Source organism: Brachypodium distachyon, chromosome 1 (assembly GCF_000005505.3).
Source record: "Brachypodium distachyon strain Bd21 chromosome 1, Brachypodium_distachyon_v3.0, whole genome shotgun sequence".
Lineage (NCBI taxonomy): Eukaryota > Viridiplantae > Streptophyta > Magnoliopsida > Poales > Poaceae > Brachypodium > Brachypodium distachyon.
Window position 1 is genome coordinate 58,687,004 of NC_016131.3, and position 23,728 is coordinate 58,710,731.

The 23,728-nt window shown below is 45.0% G+C and overlaps 4 protein-coding genes across 4 annotated transcripts; 1 reads left to right on the top strand and 3 right to left on the bottom strand.

Annotated features, from left to right (window-relative positions):
• Positions 1-213: 213 nt before the first annotated feature.
• On the bottom strand, positions 214-5,863 carry LOC100821848 (U3 small nucleolar RNA-associated protein 6 homolog). Its single transcript, XM_003557644.4, has 6 exons — positions 5,254-5,863; positions 2,475-3,131; positions 1,537-2,019; positions 997-1,169; positions 632-815; positions 214-529 (listed from the first exon to the last, which is right to left on the bottom strand). The coding sequence occupies exons 1-6, from the start codon at positions 5,731-5,733 to the stop codon at positions 440-442; spliced, it is 2,067 nt and encodes a 688-aa protein (XP_003557692.1). The 5' UTR covers positions 5,734-5,863; the 3' UTR covers positions 214-439.
• Positions 5,864-9,003: 3,140 nt separating this feature from the next.
• Positions 9,004-12,713, top strand: LOC100822470 (sugar transport protein MST3). The gene is made up of 3 exons (XM_003557646.3): positions 9,004-9,288; positions 9,391-9,713; positions 11,421-12,713. The coding sequence occupies exons 1-3, from the start codon at positions 9,156-9,158 to the stop codon at positions 12,519-12,521; spliced, it is 1,557 nt and encodes a 518-aa protein (XP_003557694.2). The 5' UTR covers positions 9,004-9,155; the 3' UTR covers positions 12,522-12,713.
• Positions 12,714-12,849: 136 nt separating this feature from the next.
• On the bottom strand, positions 12,850-17,678 carry LOC100822782. Its single transcript, XM_010230169.3, has 5 exons — positions 17,493-17,678; positions 15,775-16,171; positions 14,267-15,674; positions 14,012-14,158; positions 12,850-13,654 (listed from the first exon to the last, which is right to left on the bottom strand). The coding sequence occupies exons 2-5, from the start codon at positions 15,823-15,825 to the stop codon at positions 13,107-13,109; spliced, it is 2,154 nt and encodes a 717-aa protein (XP_010228471.1). The 5' UTR covers positions 15,826-16,171; positions 17,493-17,678; the 3' UTR covers positions 12,850-13,106.
• Positions 17,679-19,871: 2,193 nt separating this feature from the next.
• On the bottom strand, positions 19,872-21,266 carry LOC100832004 (NAD(P)H dehydrogenase (quinone) FQR1). The gene is made up of 2 exons (XM_003561467.3): positions 21,049-21,266; positions 19,872-20,956 (listed from the first exon to the last, which is right to left on the bottom strand). The coding sequence occupies exons 1-2, from the start codon at positions 21,240-21,242 to the stop codon at positions 20,362-20,364; spliced, it is 789 nt and encodes a 262-aa protein (XP_003561515.2). The 5' UTR covers positions 21,243-21,266; the 3' UTR covers positions 19,872-20,361.
• Between the last annotated feature and the right edge of the window lie 2,462 nt (positions 21,267-23,728).

Below are 23,728 nucleotides of genomic sequence, written 5' to 3' on the forward strand. Positions count from 1 at the left end.
ATAGATGCATTCAAATTTAGTCAAAATGTAAATTTGATGTATTTAAACATGACTTAGTGTATAGATGCATTCAAATTTAGTCAAAATTGAGACATCCTTTTGTCCTTTGTTGGATGGAGGAAGTAGTAAATATTCAAATCCGTCATGACATGTTTAGCTTGCAAGTATCTTGCACAAAAAGGAGAACTAAGAATAACCGAGACCATTTCAGCATACAGATAATTTCTCGAACTGCATTACTTGCTCCAACGCTGCTGGTATTGTTTGGTTACACCTTCAGGATTCAGCAAACATGAGGTTTTTCTCATTACACCGCACAAGTGCATAAAACAATTCCAAGAAGCCAAAATTTGTGTCGACTTGCTTACATATGCCTATAGCAACAGACAAATCAATCCAATCAAAAATGGTATTACATGGTACACAACGTCACACGCTGCTAGCTACGGGGAACGGTGATTGCAGTGGAGTCATCAAGCACCTTGCGAGCGCGCCAGTAGATAGCATCTGCCGTTTCTGATGTTCCCACCTGGTTGTGATGTCCATGTAACGTCAGCGCATATTTAGTTGATGATGGTAGTAAACACAAAGACAACAAAACTTAATCACCAGAATGTAAACTGCCACCTACCTTTAACTCCATGTTGTAGTAGTTTCTCCATACTTCTCTTTCTTGGGGATAGAAGTTGATTGCTGAATCATACAGCTTGCGCGCATTTGCAATGGCATCGTCGATTCCCAGGGATGCAAGGTTAGCTTCCAGCTCTATGCAGAACTGGAAGAATTTAAGACTGGGGCGCGGTAAAGCCAAGAATCTGCATGGACACCGAGTTGTCAGAAACATGCTCACCAGATATTACACAAGCAGCAACCCGAAGTACCACATCAGACAACTAACATCAGATCTTGCAACACTACTCATTTCACTCATGTAATGAGCAAGACAACTGACATCTGCATTGCCAGAATAGCATTGAAGGACCATAAATTTCATACCTCTTGTACATCTTCCTAGCTTGCTTAATACCATCCTTTTGCGAAACCCATCCAACAATGGCAGAAGAAACTGATGCTCCGCAATCACTACCGCCAGCTGAACTTAATGATAACATTGCAGATTTCACCAGCTTCTTGAAAAATCTCTTGTCATGAGAAAACAGTTTCATGGCCTGCAATGAATGACAAACAAAATTTTGAAAAAGGGTGCTCGGAAAACTGCAGTATGCCTTTTACAGATAGTTGCAATAAACAATATGAGGATGTTACAATAATAAGTCAAAACATATTGATGAGACAAATGAAACAGAAAGACCAAAACATATCAATGAGACAAATGAAATGGAAAGGCCAAGAGTATGCAAAAAATCCATTATCAGTATGAAAAGAATAAATCATAAACACACATCAAGTTAGAAACAGAGGAGCAAAACACAAATATTCTGACACAAGTCCAGAGATAGCATGAGTGGCATAAACTACTGGAAACTAGGTAACCATGGTAATTTTAAAAGGATGAGATTAGGCTAAGAAACATACCGTATGCCACAGTCCCTCAGCCTCGGCTATGGACAACTTCAGAAGTACAGCATTAAATAGATCAAACAGAGAACTCAAGTTCTCCTCGCTAAAGGAAAGGCTGCCAGTAGCAGTTGCAAGTGAGTTTATCTCTAGAGAAGCTCTCAGGTTCCACAGATTTGCAGCCTTTGAAAGAGGACCATTGCAGAGTTTTTCTGCAAGATTCTTAGCTTCTTCCAATCTTTCAGGTGCTTCCTCTAATCGTCCTAGTTTCAAACAAAGAGAGACATATTGGCAGGCAAGATCCTCAGTGAGACATCCACACGATTCAGCATTCTTAAAAACTTTCAGTACAGATGAAGTGTATTCCGAAGCATCAAATTCAGCATCATGGAATAATGAGATAGAATCCTCTCTGTCAGAGAACAGAACACCCAACCAAAATTTTGCGTACATGGAGTACATCTTGGAGGTAGGCAACTTTCTGACAGCTTCATCATACACCTAAAATCAGAAGATTGTATTTATAATGTTAATGTTTAAAATGTTTAAAATGTTGTGTTAAGATTGTGTTCGGTGGAACTGATATCTTGGAAGAAAGTATATACACAGACAAACATACAAAACTGACATTGTTGGTATCATAACTGAAGGACTACAAGCTACTATATATATTGATAGTTATGGTAAAAAATCTACTCTATGGATAGCTCAAGCTCAAAGATTAAAACTGAGAACGACGCATTTTTATCGAGGCATATAGTGAAAACTTAATGCTAACCATTGCTATTGATTTAGTACAAATCTATTCATGGGCAAAGCTACCACTCAGTAAACATTTCATTACATGGCCAAGAATCAATAAACAAGTATGTGTTTCTTTATCACAAAAAAGAGTTGACAGCCATTGATAAATCATGATGGAGATAATTAATTAAGTGATGGCATAATGTGTTCACCTGAATTGATTTGTCCAACTTATTTGACAAAGCTTCCTTTTCATTTGAAGTACTGGAATAAGTGGAGTCACTAAGCTGAAGCCTAGCAAACCAATCCCAGTAGTCCTCACTATGAGAGAAATCTTTTTTCAGGTCATTCATGACCTCTAATCTCAGGTCTTCAGAATGTGCCAGCTCAACACTATTTAATATCTCCAAAATTTTCTTCCTCAAGGTTATGCTTGACGGAAGAGCTTCCATAGCACCATGATATATTGTGCGAATGATTAGCAGCCCTTGTTGCCAAAATAGATCTTCCTTCTCCTCCAGAGCAACTCCCTGCAAACCAGACTCATCAGGACTCCCGCCTTGTTCATTAAGTGACATGAACAGCTCTTTGTTTTCCTCTTTCCAGTGACCCGCATCATCACTGTCTTTCTCCAGTGTCTTCACGTTCTCTCCAAGGGCTACCTTTCGAGCCTTAAGCTTGTTAAGATAGGTAAGCTCCATGCGAAGATACTCAATCCACATATCCTCTGATTCTGGACAAGATCTGAGACCACTCTGCATAAGTGCACGCGCTGCAGCAACATTCAAGTTCTGGTCAAATTCCCATGCTGCTGCATAGATCCAAAGCCCAGGAACCTTGGGATGGTAGCGAATAGCTTGTGCCAGAACCTGCAAAAAATACAACAAATTCGAGATAAATAACATTGCACCACCATAAATAAATATGTAAATAGTATAGCTACAGTATTTAACAGGTTTATCTAATATTGGCCTGCAAAACAGACATATTTTATAAATTCACTAAACAGGAAAAATAATAATCCCGAACTTGCATTAGGTATTTAGAATTAGACTGACAAGAAAAGGGAAACATCTAACCTCAATGGCATTTAAGCTTTGGCCTAAAGCTTAATGCAAGTTTCACATGCACCAAAAATGGAATGTCAAGAACTTTAAAGATCTAAATTTTGCCAAATATGACCAACCTTTTGATGCATAACCCAAAATACATACATCAGATTCTGAATCAAATACATACCTATATGGTGAGCTCACAAGGCTCTAAAACCTTTCTTATACAAGTTATGTTCCAAAAACTTAAAAAATGGTCCAATCCAAAACACACAATCAACCATTCCTTTTACAGACTGCTTGTCTTATCCCTCTATCGAATAAGTGCATACGCAAAATACACGCATCAAAACGGGCACACATAGGGTGTGTTTGGGACAGCTTCACTCCACAGCTCCACCAGAGGAGCAGGTGAAGTTGCCCCGACACCCAAACTCCATAATTTGGATGGAGTGAAGTTGGACTACCCCTCTAGTTCATTTGAGTGGAGTTGGAAAAAGGGTGCTTTATCCTCTGCAATTCAGTCCCAACCCCGACTTGACCCTATGGTTTGGGTGGAATTACCGACTAATGCCACCAAGATACCCCTTCGACCGGACACCCCAGCCCCGGTCGCTCTTCTACCGATTCTTCTTCCTCCTCCTCCTCCCCTCCCCCCCCCCCCCCCACCCCATACATGGTAGGGCTTGTCGGCACGAGCTCCCTCCCGCAAAACTCTTCTCCAGAGCATCTCCGCCTTCCTCCTCCCCCCTGCCACCCCCATCATCTCCACATCTCCGCCTACCGGACAGCAGAATGCGGCCGTATTGACCCTGCTGCCTCGTGGACTACACAACGGACGCCATGTTTGCCCAGGACTACATCGTCGGCCCGCGTTCTCGCAGATCTCTCATCAACCCATTCAACCCTGCTGCCCCTGTCTCGTCTTCTAGATCCAGAAGATCACCACCCGCAGCCTGCAGCAAGACTCATGTGTTTTTCTTTTTAATTCCATTATCATGGCGTGACCAATCTAGAAGTCTAGAAATATTCATCAGCCTTCACCTATGCTGGATTTTGCACACGTGAAACACGCAGATGCTAGCTGTTCGATCCCACCGGGTCATCGACCCCACGAAAGCGAAACAACACTATACCGACAAAGAAATAAAGAAAATAGACCATTAATCAGTTTGTGTAATGCATCACACAGATGGATAGGGAAAAAAGAGAACGGAAAAAACAGCAATAAAGTTTCTCTAATTTGGATCTGGAGCTAACATAAATAATGCGTAAGTTAGTTTACTTCACATAACCGTTCCCCACAGAAGGTTTACAGCTGGAATTCACTCGAAAAGTTTAACTCATGCAGAACAAAAACTCAATTATAGTGATCAAACACAGTAACGCTTTTAATTTCCTTGTACAGTCTGTGCTCATGCTGCACCACTCAGGGGAAAAGATTTTTGCACTGAGGCATTGCTGAGTACATAGAAAAGCTGGTTAATTTGATCCTGTGGGAAATCGTCGTAACTATTGGAAGTAGCAATGCATCAATGCTGTACTGTGGACAAGTATCACCATGATGTGTGGAATTGGCGGGTAATTCACTCTAAATGTGTGGAATTGGCAGGTAATTCACTCTAAATGTGTGGAATTGGCGGGTAACTCGCCCTAATTGCTGCCTTGTGGACTACACCATGGACACCTTGTGCGTAAATGTAGGTGTGCAGCTGCAATTCACACTAAATGTTTAATTCATACAGCACAAAAACTCAGCAATGCAATGGTGATATAAAAACAATAAGGCTGCTAATTCTCTTTTCACAGTCCGTGCCCATGCTGTACCACTGAGGGGAAAAAAACATCTCTGCAGTAAGTCATTGCTGAGTACATAGAAAAGCTGGTTAATTTGATCTTCTTGGGCGTCAATGCCGTAGTGTGCGCAAGTAAGTATCACCTGCTTCATCCTTCCGTGGCGCTTCTGGCGGCAGAACTCGAGGTACTGGAACCAGAGGTCGAGGTCGCCCTTGAACCTGACGGTGGCCGTCCTGTAGACGTCGAGGACGCGGAGGACGGCGGCGTAGTCGGAGACGGACTTGGCCCACTTCTTCTTATTCTTCCGCCTCTTCCTCTTCTTCGTTGCACCGTCCTCCTGATCTTCATCATCGTCGGAGTTGTTTGCGTCGTCGGCAGGGTCCGGGGTGGCGCGGATGATGGCGCGCTTGCGGAGGCCGCGGAGCGCGTCGACGCGGAGCAGGTAGGCGATGTAGTCGAGGAAGTCGGCCTTGAGCGGGGAGTGGCGGCGGAGGCGGAACTCGAAGTCGCGGCGGCGGCGGACCACCTCGGCCAGCTCGGCGTCGGTGAAGAGGCCCCTCCGCTCCAGGTCGTCCAGCTCGTCCGCCATCCGCTCCAGGCGGTACTGCACCGCATCCGCCATCTCTGCTATCGGCGCCGGCGAGTCCGCGCGGGGCTGATGGTGCTAGGAGGGTCTAGGGTTTTGGGGAGTGCGGCGCAGGGGAGGATGAGAGGAGAAGAGAGCCGCCACGGCAAAGGAGTAAAAGAGGGTGGTCTCGCTCGCGCCGTCGCTGTGGGAGAGGGATGATGGCGTTTAGCGGGCTGCTGGGCTAACCTCGGCCCATTTTCGGCCTAGCTTACTTTGTTTTGTTCGGCCTAGCTTACTGCCCATGTAATATTGGGCCTCTTCGTCTTTCTGATGCTGTATTGGGCTAGGGAACTAAAGGCCTTTTTGTTGGCTGGGAAAAAAAATTCAAAGTCAACAACCAGTTGCTGTTGCTGGAAGGGAAAAAAATGGTCAGATTCAAGAGGCCAGCGTGTCATGACATCAACTACATGCATTAAGAGAAAAAAGAATGCGATTTGTCAAGAAGCGTTGGAATACTTTTCGTCTTTTTTGGAGTAATATAAGTTGCCTTTGAGGAAAAGTTTTGTTTGTTTTTTCCACACATCGTTATCATAGCTTTGTTTTTTAGTTTGCAAGTAGGAAAAAGACCTCAGCATTGTTCTGTGTGATGCCGTTTTTTGAGAAAAGATGGATTTTTTATATACTCCGTATCAGCTTGTTTGGCACCCATCATTTGGAATTGGAATTGTGAAATTTATTTTGAATTCTAAAAACTAACTTGTTTGGTTTGCACGGAATTGACTACATGAATTCAATTTGCAATTCCATGAAATCACAATACAACTAATCTCAATTCCTCTCTACAAGACATCATTTAATTTCTCTGAAATTGTCTCTAACTCTACAAATCTATGTGGTAGACAAACATGATTTTTGAATCCGAAATTTAAATTCAACCAAATGAAATCTTACAAAAATTAGATTTCATTTCATTTGGACCAAATGAAATGAAATGAAATGAGGGATGCCAAATGAGCTGTATTTGTTTTATCCGGCCGACACGATCGCTTGTCAATAACCTACGGCAGCAGCTGTATTTGTTAAGCTGGGGATGCTTGATTGACTCTGTAATTTCCAGTGTAAGTAATCCATTCTGCTTATGGTTTTTCTGTCTCTATCTTCCAGTTATTATGTACTCCATTCCATAGGAAGGAGGAAGAGTTTACGTCAGCTTGGATCAATGGACGGATGGAAGAAGAGTTGGTGGGTAGCCAAGCGGGTTTTCATGGTCAACGGTCAGCGCGGGTGTGAAAGAAAGAAAGAAAGCAGGCTATCAGCTGAGAGAACAGTGTAATAAGCAAGACTTGACTGAAAGTGACATGTCTATAAGTTATGTCTATAACTTAATTAAGTTGCTACATTTCTCTGTTCCTCGCTAATCTGCTCTAAACTCCGGTGTCTCTGCTGCTACAGAGTACAGATCGAGTTGCTTTAAGGAGTGGAAATAAGCTTGTCTGCATATTGTTTTAGTGAACCTATACTAGCTAGTTTATGGTCAGTAGTACATAGCGGCGGCGCGTAGATGGACAACTGATACGCAAGTACTCCATACATACATTACATAACAATAATCAAACTCTCCATCTAGCTGTCTGCCTGTCAAAGTGTGTACGCATGCAGGTCTGACTTAGCTTTGTCATACTTTCTTATGATCTTATCCATAGATCGATCCATGAACAGATATACATATAGCCGTTGCCTTAATCTGCACCCGTGTTCAGGTCAGGAGGACTGCTGCTTAATTACTTGCACTTGTCAATGGTCCATCCGTGATTATCGATCTTCCAAATCCACATATACCCCTGAAATTAACACTACAGCGAATGCTTCACGGGCCAAGTGGGCCTTAATTTTGGTGAACTGAGAACTAAGCTAATCGTGCTCCGTGATTCGTGCAATATGATAATAATACTGTCTGTATTATCATATCATAATCAACCAGTTTATTCGAAAGCATGCATGTGGGTAGCCAGTAAACAAGCAGCTGCCAAGCATTCCTCTTGTCAGCTAGAGCGTATCTGCTTACTAAAATATGGACACGTAGCTCTCAGCTCTGAAGACGACGAAGTAGCCGTTACGTTGGTTCTGACTTGTGACAGCTCGCTCCTAGCTAGTTTATGGTCAGTAACTCCAACGAACGGTTAACTAACTAATTGCTACTAATCGATCCGGTAGAGGGTTCAGAAGTAATGATCTCATTTGGATGATTCGAAATGGAAACCGTGTCAGGAAAGCAACTGCTGGCTCTACTAGTTTAATTATTACTCCCTCCGTTCCATAATTCTTGTCTCGAATTTGCCCAAAAATGAATATATTTATTTTTAAAATGTGTCTAGATACATGTAATATTTTGATAAGAATTATAGATTGGAGGGAGTAGCTTGTAGCCTTGGTATGTATGTACGAAAGAAATGAAAGTATTCTACTCACAGGCTGGCCGTGTGGATAAGAAGGGAAGAACGGTTTTTTTTTCAAAAAGGAGATCTCCCCGGCCTCTGCAAGAAAGGAAGAACGTACGCACACGAGATACACTTGATCAACTTTTTCAGAGGTCGAATTTATGCCTGATCCGTGCCTAAAGCACCCAGAAAGGAAAGATCGAAGGTTTGCCCATGATATGCACTCACGAGGAAACCGCCGATTTCTTGTGCAGCTAATATTCTCCCCACGAAAATCTGCACCGCCGGCGAAATCAAGTACTACCCCGTAGTAAACTAAGCAACAGCCCCAGGTAATTGCATTTCCTTGCTGACTCCATCATACATATCATATCATATGGCAGCTCATGATCACAGCAAGGTATCTCAATCCAGTAGCTGTCTAGGTATCATGCTCTCAACTGAAAATATAGAATTCCAGCCGATTATTTTGGACTCAGAGAACCCATTTTTGATAATTATATAATGCAAGATATATATTCGATATGATTCTCTGATGGATGGATCAACAACGTACAAGTTGAGCACTACTAGTCTACTACTACTCGGCAGGCATGCAGCGCAGCTTGTATGAATGAAACGAAGGAATGTATACGCATGTGAACAAGCCAACGAAAATGGTGCTGGCCGATGATCCATCAAGTTGTGTACAAGTCAACTAGGACATAACGGCCAACTCTCGCTCAGATACTAGATAGATAATTCTTCCAACTCAGCATGAATTCATATTTGCCTCCATCAATCTCACTCCAATCAGATCCTAAATTTGACCGCCACCTCGGCCGTTGACTTCATACTTACACAGCACACAAATGCAATGCAAGAGAGAGAGAGAGAGAAACGACAGCTATTGCGCCAAGAAAGGCAGCTGCTAGTTCTTCTATATAAGGAGGGCCTTGAGCTTCCTCTGTCCTCTCCACCACCAAATACCAAACGTCTTCTTTCATATTAGCTCTGATCAATTACTAGCAGCTAGCTTAATCTTGTAATTCAGCAGCCATGGCCGGCGGCGCCATGGTGAACTCTGCCGGGGGCAAGGACTACCCCGGCGGGCTCACCCTCTTCGTCTTCTTCACCTGCGTCGTCGCCGCCACCGGCGGTCTCATCTTCGGCTACGACATCGGCATCTCAGGTCAGCTCATCATCACTTTCCATGGATCATTCTTCTTCAACCCATCAACTCAACAAATCACTAGTTAACAACTAACAAAAATGGATCATTTGATTTCTATAGGGGGTGTGACGTCGATGAACCCGTTCCTGAAGAAGTTCTTCCCGGAGGTGTACGAGAAGAAGCAGTCGGCCACGGGGACGAACCAGTACTGCAAGTACGACAACCAGCTGCTGCAGACCTTCACGTCTTCGCTCTACCTGGCGGCGCTCGTCGCCTCCTTCTTCGCCGCCACCGTCACCCGCGTCATGGGCCGCAAGTGGTCCATGTTCGCCGGCGGGCTCACCTTCCTTGTCGGCGCCGCCCTCAACGGCGCCGCCGAGAACATCGCCATGCTCATCATCGGCCGCATCCTCCTCGGCGTCGGCGTCGGATTCGCCAATCAGGTAATAATCTCGACGCGTTTTAGTGTGTATGTGTGCACATGCAGTGTTTAGACAAAGTTGCGACGCGTGCTTAATATGGGACGGATGGATTACTTGTTTTGATTTCTTTTGTTGATATGATATGATTCCTTTTTCTGTCCTCGTCGTCGTAATTATGAACGCCATGTGGTGCGTGATGATTAGTTAGTTGCAGTTAATGAAGTGATTTAGGAGTTGATTATGAGTTTATGATTCATTTTTGCTCTGTCTCCTGTCTCGTTTGGTTCGACATGTACGATAGCTACAAGCTACAGCTAGCAAATCGTATCTATATCTGTACTATGAATTAGAAAAATGAAAAGAAGAAGAATAAGATGAGAAGGGTCTATATATCACGCTAATGGGACAAAGAAAGGCAAAACAAATATAGGACGCGAATATTCTGCTGTTATCAGAGAGCTAGCTAGCACGATTTCGTCAATGACGATGAGTAATCCAAAAATATCCATCAACATCAGTTCAAAGAGACGAGATTCTTTAGCTTAATGTATCGATCGAACAACCCAGCATGCATGTGCAAAGTCCAAGCTGGTAGGCTAGTTTAGTTATTTAGCAAAAAGAAATATTTGTATATAGTAGTTAAAAAAGGAGGGGGTCCCAGTTGATGCATGCTCCCCAAAGTCCAAGCTGCATGTGGCTGGAGGACAAATAGGAGATGTTTACTTTCCAAGAGGTTGACTGCTTTGTTCTTTTGCTTATCCCCACTTTTAGATTACTTGTCTTCATGGCCACCATTTCTTACTTCTTCTATGAGCTGTACTGCTGGTACTACCAGCAGATCTTGACTCTTTTAGCTTCAAAATTGTAGTATGAATTATACTTCCTCCATTCCGTGTTGGCGACATGTGAACTGATCGATTAAATTTGGGCAAAAAAGGAAAATAAATAAATTGCATTCACGTGTCTACATCTTGGAATACGTACGGGAATCATCACGTCAGTAGTTAGTGTATATTGTACAGTACAATGGTGTCTTTCCAGCTGCATGATGCAGCTTAATTTTGCCTTTTAGGTAGCTGCATCAACACAACACACGATCATATTTGTTTAGCTGGTTGTGGAGTAGTGCAACTCCTCCATGGATCATATCGATCAGAGGGTTCACGTGCATATGCAAAGCCTGTACTTGATGCATGTGAAAGTGATAAACTAATAAAACTTTGCAGGTAGTGAAAGTTTAATTCGTAGGCACACTTTAGTTGGCAACTTTATTTAATCTATTCATGTAGGACATGCACACTCCATACCGATCATATGCATATCCACTTTTTTTCCTAATACTACTCGTCGGAGCAGTAGCTGTAAGTTAAATATTTTGAGTTAAACATAGTGGGTGGTGTAGAAAACATCTTAGCTTCAGTTCTTGTCATTCCCACATGGATTTCACCATCACATATGTGTATATAATTAAAGAGATTCGTGGATGTCCTTGCACGAGAGGAGAGGTACACACATTAATTTCCACGGGAGGCAATTGCTTTCTCGACTCGACTCCTCCTGATCCAAAGACTTTGACTCCTTGACTTTAGAAGAGGAAAAAAATCCTTGCACTAGAATCCACGTTCAAGAACGATATCCTAATGAATCATGCATAAACCTTTTGAGATTTATTGTTTGATTAACTAATCATATGGTACGTACCTAATAATGAAGTGATGATGAATGCAGTCAGTGCCGGTGTACCTGTCGGAGATGGCCCCGGCGCGGCTCCGTGGGATGCTCAACATCGGCTTCCAGCTGATGATCACCATCGGCATCCTGGCCGCGGCTCTGATCAACTACGGGACGAACAAGATCAAGTCCGGCTACGGCTGGCGAGTGAGCCTGGCTCTAGCCGCTGTCCCAGCCGGGATCATCACGCTCGGCTCGCTCTTCCTCCCGGACACCCCCAACTCCCTGATCGAGCGGGGCCACCCGGAGTCGGCCCGCGCCATGCTGGCGCGCATCCGTGGCGCCGACGTGGACATCTCGGCCGAGTACGGCGACCTGGTGGTCGCCAGCGAGGAGTCCAAGCTGGTGACTCACCCGTGGCGGAACATTTTGGAGCGCAGGTACCGGGCCCAGCTGACGATGGCCATCGCCATCCCCTTCTTCCAGCAGCTGACGGGGATCAACGTCATCATGTTCTACGCCCCGGTGCTCTTCGAGACCCTAGGGTTCAAGGGCGACGGGGCGCTCATGTCGGCGGTGATCACCGGCCTCGTCAACGTGTTCGCCACGCTGGTGTCGGTGTTCACCGTCGACCGGCTGGGGCGGCGGAAGCTGTTCCTGCAGGGTGGGTCCCAGATGCTGCTGAGCCAGCTCGTCGTCGGCACCCTCATCGCCGTCCGGTTCGGGACCAGCGGCGTCGGCGAGATGCCCAAAGGGTACGCGGCGGCGGTGGTGCTCTTCATCTGCGTCTACGTGGCGGGATTCGCGTGGTCGTGGGGCCCGCTCGGGTGGCTGGTGCCGAGCGAGATCTTCCCGTTGGAGATCCGGCCGGCGGGGCAGAGCATCAACGTGTCGGTCAACATGCTCTTCACCTTCGTCATTGCGCAGGCGTTCCTGACGATGCTGTGCCATCTCAAGTTTGGGCTCTTCTACTTCTTTGCTGGCTGGGTGGTCATCATGACGGTCTTCATCGCGCTCTTCTTGCCGGAGACCAAGAACGTGCCCATTGAGGAGATGGTGCTTGTCTGGAAGGGCCACTGGTTCTGGAAACGCTTCATTGCAGATGAGGACGTCCATGTCCCCGCTGCTGCTGCTGCCAAGGGCGCCGCCACTGCATAGATTTGTGTGTGTGTGTGTGTGTACATTGTTGGAGCAATTTCTTCTTCTTCTTTGTTTGTCTTCCTAGTTGATCCTAGGCCTCCTGGGTTTGTGTGTGTTTCGCCAATTCTTGCACTAGTTAAGACATGTATCAACCGTCGATTATCGTTATCATACTTGCAACAAGAATCAAGGCTTTATTGTTGAGAGAAATGACATGAATCAGCTAAGTATTGGTGGAATTGAATTTAACTAGATTGCAGGATCAAAGATCAAACAAACAGTGCCAACTTCATAAGCAACTTTCCGCAACAACCAACTCAAAACATATATGATGGACAAAAAAGCATCAGAAAGATTATATCAATTCGGTTCCAGAGATATATATTTGTCAAAGTTTTACAGCCTTCCAAGGAGTTATTATTCAAACACACAGATATTAAATCCAAAAAAATAATCTCCATGCCTTTGGTAGTATATGGAAATTGCTCTTTGAAATACAGTTTGAGCTTTCATTATTTTTTACAAACTTAAACATAGAAAAAAATTTGGAACCTCCTTAGGTCGAAGATCATTGACTGGCTAGGCAGCTGTGACTGAATCACCTCACTGCGACTGCCCCTCGATCTGGATTTGCATCGCCGAATCCACAGCGCCCACGTGTTCCACTGGTCTAGACACCAGCACTGGCGCGGGCATGTTCCGGCTCCTTGACTGCTTCAGCGAAGAGCTTGAGGTGCGGGCGTGCCGGGAAGATGTGGCAGGCGCCAACCTGGAAGATTTGCGGTCCGATCTGGAGCTGCGCTCGGAACGGTGGGAACAAGAGATCTTGTGCGAGTGACGGTCCGAGACCTCTTTCGAGCCGGTTGCTCTTACAGGATGCTTGTTGTACAAAGCAAGGTTTGGCAACAGGCCTAACAGATACTTCTTCAGGTGCTGGTCACCTACATTCTTCTGTGCTGGGTTGCCATCTAGGTTGATAGCTTCTAGAGAATTGTAGTTTGCAGCTAGCTGGCCAAGCCCCTTGGATGTAGAGATCTTGTTGTGGCGCAAGTCCAGCACCTTCAGCTTCAGAAGGCGGTGAAGGCCATCTACCTCACTGATCTTGTTACCCGACAGATATAACTCCTTCAGAGAAGAACAGGAGGACAAACCTAACAAATGTTTGAAAACATAACACGATGAGAAAATAAAACCAAGTCTATACAACTTGTCTTGGTCATAGACCACAAGAGCATGGTGAAAGATCCATAATTTAATGTTTATACGCTGAACTAGATATTGTTCTTCAAAAAATTCAATATAACAAGGACCGCATAGCATAATGAATTTTCTCGTCAGAGCATGCTAATGGGAAATAGCAAAAATCCTATCTAGCCAGCCTACACAATGACTAATATGGGGAGTCAAACCCCGTGGGCTAGGAGTACCCGCATCACTGAGCTAGCCCTCGGTTCCCAAGAAACTAAGCATTTAAGATAAGGGAAAGTAAAAGCTGTTAAAATCTATACCATGGCCAATTCTGGAGATCCTATTGTAGCTGATGTCCAGCAAACGCAAGCGTGTCAGGTCTCTAAGGCCTTCGATAATTGAGATATTATTCTTCGACAAGCTTAACATGTGAAGACCTTTCGGAAGAGATCCTGCAGTTACCCGCACTGTGCAGAAAACATCGGGTGTCAGAGAATTTGACAACATTATCTCCTGAAACAAATGGATATGCCAAAGAATAACTAATCTGCTCAAATATGGGAGAAAAATCTTACCAATTGAGTTCCCTGATAAGTTCAATAGCCGTAGGCCAGAGAAGGCGCTCAGTCTTGGAATTGCAACCAAACCAAGATTTTCCAATTGTGCAGATGAAGAAACAGGGGTCAATTTTGAAATGTAAGTGTAAGCAATCTCCATGCCAAGAGGACTTTTAGCATCAGGACGCACAGCATGAGCACTAGTCGGCGACTCGATATATTTTGTCGATGCAGAACTTGAACTTTCGCCCTGCTCCTCCACAATGATATCACTGTCCAAATCAATTTGGCTGATCCAATCCTCAATCCTTTTAAAGCTGTAAGTTCTTGGAGAAAGTTCATCCGGGTCCTCATCTAACTGCTGACTGCCATTCATTCCAGTTCCATTGTGCTCAGCTTCTTCACTAATATCCTTCGAGGCAGACAGGTTCTTCAAATTAAGCATGTCAATGCCAAGTGACTCGTGGTGGAGAGCTCTATCTCTGTTCCACAACCTCTCTTCTCTGCCTTGATCTATAGCTCTATTGAGCCCAATATCCTTGCCGGAATGGTGACAACCATGCCCTGCATCAGCACAGCATGGGGCAACTGGATCAGCTGAGTTGTCACCAGTATTATATTTGCCATCCCAGTATTCATGACTTGGCATCCCATCCCTGATAAATTTTTCGTCTAAACTTGCAGAGGACCGCTGACCCCCTTCAGCAGCATCAGAGCGACCTCCTGAGCAATCATCCAAGCCTAAAGCTTCATCCAAATTTGATTTAGAGCGATTCGTTTCATCGCCACTCAAGGAACCAACCTTTTCACCGTCCAGCGAACATAGACCCTCGAAAGATCTGCAGCGGGGGCCTAGTCTCTCAGAATCAACAGAACCTTCTACATCACTAGTGGATTCAATCTGAAATATAGCAGACTGTGATCTTAGAAATTTGCTTCGGTCACAAGACATGTGACGCCTGTCAGAGTCAACAGCATGGTCAACTGAAGGTTCATAAACACCATGGCTCATTAGGTCAGATGAGGCATCAAAAGCATTCTCCTTGCTCCGCAAGTTAGTCGATTCTGCAAAATCTGTATTGCTCTTGAAACTAGACTCCAGTATAACATCACATTCAGTACCTTCACTACCATGATGGTCATAATCCTTTTGAAGCATGTTTCCAAGAGACTGGCTCTTCGGTATGTGCCGAACCTTCTCCTCCTTGTCATCATCAGAGCATGCATGCCTATTCCAGTCCTCAGATCTCCTGGATTCTTGCTGAGACGATGAATCAATATCATACTGCCCACTAGCAGCTGATTGGTTGTTTTCATCTGTCATCTGGTTCAGACTCGCTGATCCAGCAGCGAACTTCACGCTTTGATCCCGAGAATCTTTCTTTGAAGTGGCCATCTTGGTTTCGTCAGACAGCAGAAAGCACTCCTAAAGTACAAAATAAAAAGCAAGGAAAAATTAGTTGTGTTCAGACACATGACACAATGGGATGTGAAACCAGTAAGAATGCAGTAGGTACTCTCCATACCTTCACTTTGTGTTGTGTAGCAGAAGATGAAAAGCAGAAAAACCTAACCATAAGTCAACTGAGCCAACACCAGATCCGAAAACAGAGTCGATCCAATCACATCGCTAAATCACAGGACTATCTCACAAGAGAACTCAGATCGGGAAAAAATAGTTTACATCTCAGCTTCTGTCGTGAATTAACCGTAATCAACAAAAAGTCCCTCCAATGCTCGGCGTAATCTCCAGACGTACGACGGGATTACTCCCAAAGGCAGTGATAAGTTGACTGCAGAATTGTTGTGAAGCCACACCCACTTACAGGTGCGAGGCCTGTATGAACTCTTGATATCTGCCAGAATGGAAGAAGGATTTAGGAACTAGACTGTTCCTGGAGGTTGCATATAGCCGAGAAAATCCTGAAAAAAAGCAAAATGGGTGTGAGCAATCTGGCAAAGCATCATAGGTAAAGTGTGAAATCCTGACACGAAATTTTTCACGGCATTCGTGTGTTCTTTAGCATGCTAGGCATAACAGCACAAAGCCAAACAGTTTGCAGTTAATTGTGTGCTGCCAAAAAGACAATGTAAACATCCATGTCAATTGATTTTGCTAATGTAATCAGTTAACAAGAAGATGCATTCCCTGCCGACCGCATGGTACATTCAACTGAAACATAAACCAGACGGGTACAAACTATTCAGTTCCATGCAAGAAAACAGACCAAAGCACATACATACATACTCCAACAGGACTCAGATTGTAAACGCAAGTTGCTAGGCAACACAATTAATCCCCAATGTACAGTCTCCTTGCAAATTGCAGAAGGACAAGGACAAGATCCAAACCAAAAGGGGCTCTCGATGTCCCTTGATCCCAATCACAATAATTGGGACTTGAGAGGTCCTGCACACCAAGCCCCCACCTCCCGTGACCAAGCCAAGCCTTGGCCATTTGTGCGGCTCCGCATGTTCCCCTGTCCCTGTCCATGTCCTCCCAGACCGACACACCTCACGATTTGCACGAGAGAGACGCTGCCACGTCCATGTCCTCCCACTGTATTTTTTTGTACAGCCGAAAAGAACACAACCTTTTTTTCTTTCCCAGTGCTGCTCATGATTAATTAAACAATGCGCAAACAGAAGACCTTTTCAATCTGACAAAGAGAAAGATCTGGTGATGATTATGCCAGGAGGGAGAGAGGGAGAGAGCAGCGTGATACTCTCATGAGAAATTGAACCCAGAACTACAGAGCAATCGCATCCATTGACCCATCTAACGAGGCTCCACACAGTACAGCTATCATCCTCCTCCATCCGCTTGCGACGTATGCGATGACGCACGCGATTAGATTCGAATTGGCAGGCAATAGATTCCGTGGAACCCGATTCGATCGATAGGCTGATGGGGGGAATCATTATTATTATTCCCCAGCGTTGTTCATCCTAGCTTTGCTTGGAGGAAAACGAAACGAATCAACAACAACAGGACGAACGGGGAAAAAACCACGGGACCGAAATCGCCGGCGAACGAACGAACCGAGAACATTAGACATGGCGAAATCTATCAAACCTAGCGGTGTGATCGGACGGGAAAAAAAAAACCAAGGAACCCGCGCAGCCCTCCTGATTCCTAACAGCACGAATCCGCGAGCCGGCGGGAAGGCCTCGGGAACGAAGGAATCGAAGAGCAATCCACGAAGGCAAGGGAAGGAGGAGGAGGAAAGCGTGGGTGGCGTACCTTGGTCCTCCCCGCGCGGCTCTCTGTTCCGCGTGAACGGTGGTCGGCGGCGAGCGGCGCGTTCGTGGGGATCGGGGTGGATCTGCGTACGGAGAGCTTGGGCTGGGATTGGTTGTGGGGGGGAGAGCGAGAGGAGGAGGATGAAGGAAGGAGGGGTGATGTGTGGCGCCGCAATCCTTGTCGCTAGGTTAAGGAGGAGGCTTGGGATTTGGACCCTCTCCACAATTGTCAGTATTTTTTTTGTTTCATTTTTGGCTTTCGAGAAAAAAAGACATGTGCGATTGATTTCCTCCTCTTCTTTTTCTTGTTTTCTTTTTCTGCGTTTCTCAGCTCAGACTTTAAAATTCGAAAATATTTCTGGACTTAAAAAAGAATGTAGTTTGGTCCCATCTCATTGTTTTTTTCAATATCCTGATGTGTGGATCCGATAGTTACTTATCCACGGTGACTCATGCTATTATTTTCTATACATATCTAAAAAATACGAACCGTTCCCTTCACCACGCGGTTTCGTCGTTCGTCAAACCGCGGGCAATCCCGATCCAACACGCTGTGGCGCGCCTCTCGCCCCTCTCACACGCACCTTAAACAAAAAAAAAACCGCCTCTTCCAGGTGCCGCGGCGGCGAGATACGGATTGTGGCGGAGGCACCGTACCTCCCACGTCGCCGCATCCCCGTCCCTCCCGTGCCACCGCCGGCTCCTCATTCATCGCTACCACCATGACTCCTCCTTAGATATGGTTTGTGGTTGGACTTGGGCTGGAGGCGCTGGGCTTAGGGCCGCGATTGGGATCTCAGAGCTTGGGGTTAACACGATGCAGAGAGAGAACGAGGAGGAGAGTAGAGCAAGGGCGCGGCACGGGGAGATTAAAGATATGCAAGTTAAGATTAAAAACCTGAATCGATCCATGAGGTGATGAGAATGAATTTGGCGGTTTCGGTTTTGAAAGAAATGGTCGGGAGCGAGAGAATTGAAGGAGAATTCGAGGCGGCGGCGTGCACTTGAACTGCAGGCGCGTCTGCGTGCTGTTGTGTGTCTCTCGACCGAAGAAGACGATGTGTGGTGGCTGGGCTGGGCTGGAACTAGAGGAGGGGGATAGAAGCTGGACTGGATGGGTGTTGGCCCAAAGCAATTAAATTGTTTTCCTTCTAATTAAAAAAAATAAAGCAAAATCAAAATCAAATGCACCCAAAAAATAAACGAAAAAATGACAAAGACTGAATGAAATATTTTTTAGCCAATAAAGTATTCTCATAGCCAAATTCAAAATCTTTTCAAATATGTGGAGCGGATCGTGGCAGCGCACGGGTATTTCGGCTAGTTAACTTAAAATCACGACAAGAATTTAACTTCGGAGGGAGTGGTTATTTATGGAACGTATGAGAAACAGTAAAAAAACAAAGTTTTTGGAAATTGTAATGACTGGTTTTCTTATCGTACATGTCTTGGCGGATTAATTATGGGGCAGGCCAAATAATGTCGTAAAGAATTGTTGAAAATAGGGGTAGTAAAAAAACATTAGTACCTATGGCAATCAATGCTGCATCAGGTACCGTATCTTAGGTAAGTCACCTAAGGACATCTTGGATGGTGGTTTGTACTAATTTTGTTCTTTTTTTAATAATTTTTTATTGTCTTATATCTTTCTCTTCTTTGATGGAACCACATGTCATATTCTCTATTTTCTTGATACCCGTGTAGTACTGGTTAATTGTACAAGTAACCACTACTTACTTGTGATACTCATCCCTTCTCACATTGGTTAACATTTTTTGGTATCGTGTAGTACCCATTGTTGAAGATGCCCTAGGTAAAAAAGCTGATGTGGCGTTTTAACGACCATACGGAGGGATATCTTATGTAGATACAACTGTTAATCTAACTCATTATTTTTGCCTCACGAAAGCAAATACGGAGTATAAAAACATATTTAATGAAGATGATATAGATACGAGACGGGAGACGGGGTTGAGATGCTTATCGATGAGTTTGTTTTTGGTACACACCTTGAAAAATTGACACGCACACATACGCAATCACCCCCTTGAAAGCTGGACAATATATATTCCGTTGTACTGAAAGCTGTGGTTGCACTTGCAAGCTGCTTGGATGCAGCTAGCTAGCGACCAGATCGTCAATCAATATTCCATTATTATACTGGAGTATTGTATTCGGTAGCTTAGCCATAGCAAAGTGTCACTTGACATTGTTTTAGAATACATGTATGTAAAATAGTCCAGTGAGTAGTATAGCAGGATGTGGACATCACTCTGCATCAAACAATAGTTGAAAGGCACAGCATTGGTTAAACTACAAGCATCCCAATTTCCTGCGACATGGCTCAAACCAGAGAGAACCCATATATATTTTGAGGCTATAATTAAACTGACGCCACGAGCATGTATTTTATTGTTCTTTACGAATAAATCACCAAACAAAACGAAGAAAAGTGCAGTACAAATACAAATAAAAACACAAACACAGTGTAAATTGCTAAACGAATGATCATGAAAAACTTCAGATAACTTTCGCTGCATCCAGGGTTTCAGACGGTCTGCTTGAGCTTCTTGGCGACGCCGGCGAAATACTTCCCCTGGTGCTCCGCCAACGCGATTGGCATCCCGAACACCAAGACCCCCCAGCCGGACTGGGAGGCAAACCTTGGTCCAAGCCACGGCACAACGGCCCCGCCGAGAGTCAGTCCACCCTTTTCAGAAGAAACTCCACTGCTTTCGGTTGATGGCATCACCAAAAAAGCAATGAAAATGCAGGACAAACACAAACACAAATCACAAACACAGTGTAATTAAATCGCTAAACGAATGATCATCCAAGACTTCAGATAACTTTGCTGCATCTTCAGAGTTTCAGACGACGGCCTTGAGCTTCTTGGCGACGCCGGCAAAGTACTTCCCCTGGTGCTCCGCCAACGCGAGCTCGGCCTCAGAGGGCACTCTGCTCCCGTCGGTGCCGGCGAAGGTCCCAGCCCCATATGGGCTCCCACCTTTAACCTCATCCATGGCGAACATCCCAGCTCCATGCGTGTACCCAACAGGCACAAACACCATCCCATGGTGAGCCAGCTGCGTGACGGCGGTGAGCGCGGTGGTCTCCTGGCCGCCGCCCTGGGTGCCGGAGGCGAAGAAGAACCCCGCGGGCTTGCCGGCCAGGGCGCCCGCGTGCCAGAGCCCGCCCGTGGCGTCGAAGAAGGCCTTCATCTGCGCCGCCATCATCCCGAACCGCGTCGGGAACCCGAACAGGATCCCGTCCGCGTCGGCAAGCTGACTCGCCGTGATCACGCCGTGGTTCTCCCTCGCCGGCGCCGCCTGCATCTTTGAGAGGACGGATTCTGGAAGCGTCTCCGGGACTCGCCAGATGGTGGCCTGGACGCCGGGAATGGTGTCCGCGCCCTTCTTGATCTCCTCCGCTAGCGTCGCCACGTGGCCCCAGGTCGAGTAGTACCTGCATTCATGGAGATTGGACAGTTAATAATGGTGGGAGAGGCAAGGAAGAAGAAGAAGTGAGGGGAGACAGAGCATTGGTTAGTTAGTTACACGATGTAGATCTTGGTCGCCGCCATTGCCGAGAGATCTTTAGCTAGCTGAAGAGTTGGGTTGCTCTTGTTGATGATTTGGTTACTGAATTGCTCTGCTTCTTGACTTGTTGCGACGAGCCGACGATGTGTGTTTTGGTGGAGGAAGAAGCTGAACGTGGGCAGGTATATATAGGAGATGAGATGCATGGCCATGGATAAACAAAGGAGGCTTCTTTTTAGAAGAAGAAGAAGAGGATGAAGAAAAAGCATTGGTCCGGACGGAAGGCTTGGGCAGTGTGGTAAAACTCCGATGAATTGGGGGCTAATTTGGTTAACTGCGTACGTGCTCATGGCGTCCATACTGACGTATGTACCCACGTACACATGACACATGAGCTCGCCAAGAACGACCTTGATCGATCCAGACGGGCTTTGCTCGTGCAGTTCATTTTTCTCTGTCATTGCCTATCTTGGGGAAATTTCACAAACCAAGCATTTTGTGACAACAGTACCACAAAACATAGCCAGTCATTTCAAAGTGGCGATTCTACTGCCGTCGTGTGCGTGTTCATGCAGAGCCTGACGCGTGACATTGGATCGGGCCCGTCTCATTATTATATTTCATTGGTATATGATATCAGTCAATGATACGTGATATTGATATATGGTATTGGTATAAGATGCCACGTGTCAGCACATTGCTGGTTGCAGGCAGCACATAGCTCGCTACATAGCGGAACCGGTAGAAAAGAGATTCCGCGATCATTTGGAGTATGTTGGTACTGTATGCAGGGGCGGAGGCAGCCTAATGCCTGGGCATGCGATGCATACCCAACCATTTGTGCAAAGTATTAATACTTGTGTATTTTCTGTATAAAAAATAAATAGTATTTGTGTTTTTATACTACGTAAGGCTGTTGAGTTTATGCCGTGACTTGTTTAATTAGCTAGCCTTGCATAGTTTGTGCCTTGATTAGCTAGCTTTGTAGAGTTTGTGCCGTCCACTGTTTTACATGTCTTCATGTTCATTTGGCGTTGGCCGTGTCGAGGCGTGTGTTTTATACTCTATCGAAGAAATGGTGTATCGCAAAAGATAAAATTTGCCAAACATGTGTCATATGCCGTCATCTATACCCCCAGATGGTATACCTACCGTCTTCCAGATCGTCTCTTGTATAAAAAAAAGTTGAGAAACACAATTTCTCAGTCGACCGATCATGTGCATCCAAAGTAATGATCGTACGGTTGAGAAGTCGTCGGCTGACAACAATACAATCTCAAAAAGGATCGTACGTCCGAGAAAACGTCGACTGAAAAGAACACAATCTCAGCGACTGAGCCCAAACAAAACCGGAAAAAAAACCTTGTGCATACCATGCTCGAAATCCTGGCTCCGCCACTGACTGTCCATCATCGTCGATGTGACTGAAAACTTTGCATGCTGATATAACCATTCATTTGTACGTGACAGATCATTTTATTTTCATTATTTGGACTTTGGAGTTAAGGTTTGGGTCACACTACTCGTTCCAATCATTTTGAATGTGTGCGTCGTTCTGATGCAGAGGCCGGGAAGCCCTTTTTTGAAAAAAATAAATCAAATAGATATCCGTTTTTTTTCTTAGAGTTATACATGTTGTTGTTTTCTACGTGTAGCGTACGTACAAATGATGTAGGCATGCATTAATTTAATCTACGATGCACCATCGACATCAACATGCATGCATATGTGAGCGAGCGGCCAAGAACCATTCAGCTGACTTACACGTGATTAGATTAGCTAGTTACGTGTACTAAGCTAGCTACTTTCTGTCTTTGTTGGTCAGCAGTTGATCAGGAAGGCAGCGGCCGCCGGCGGCGACAGCCGTATATCACGTGTATACGATACTATGAACGTCATGCACGCGTCATGCTCAAGTTCATGCCACCGGCCTTGTCACGTCATATAGCCCGTATGCTTTCGCCGTCCAACAAAGAAATTTTGACTAAATTTGAATGCATCTATACACTAACTCATGTCTCGATACATTTAAATTTTATCAAACTTGAGACATTTTTTGTTGAACGGAAGGAGTACATGCTTTTATGTGATTTTCTTCTTAGTCAAAACACATCTGAGCGAGATATAGTTTGAAACTCTTATCGATACATAGATACAATGCGAAAAGAGAAAACCGATTTGTAATCCGACAAACGGTTTGGACTGCAAAATCTTTTAAATTTCCAAAATCAACTAGTAGTATGTCCCCAAATCAAATACTCCTTCCGTCCCAGTTTGGACTGCACGTCTTAAGTTTGTATGTATGATATCACAATATATGTACGTGTCTCGTACGTATATATGATGTAGGGATTTTTGTGATGCATATATAATCGACGTCAACATGCATGTGATGTGAGCGTCCAAGAACCGGTCAGATTGTCTTAGACGTGCGTGTATGACTAGCTAAATTAGCTGCTGATCTATCTCTTACGTGGTGCTCATGTCAGGTCAGGTCGTCACGGAGCGCCGCCGTCCGCCGGTGGAATGCTTAGACAGTCACGTGCGTGATATGATCCACATACGTCATACATGCGTCATACGCATGCTGAAGTTCATATTCCCAATCTAATGGTTATTCTTCGAAAAGAAAAAGAAGGAAATGATGCCATCTGAGGACGTCTTCAAGAGTGTGAGTCCACATTATTTGCCATTCTCA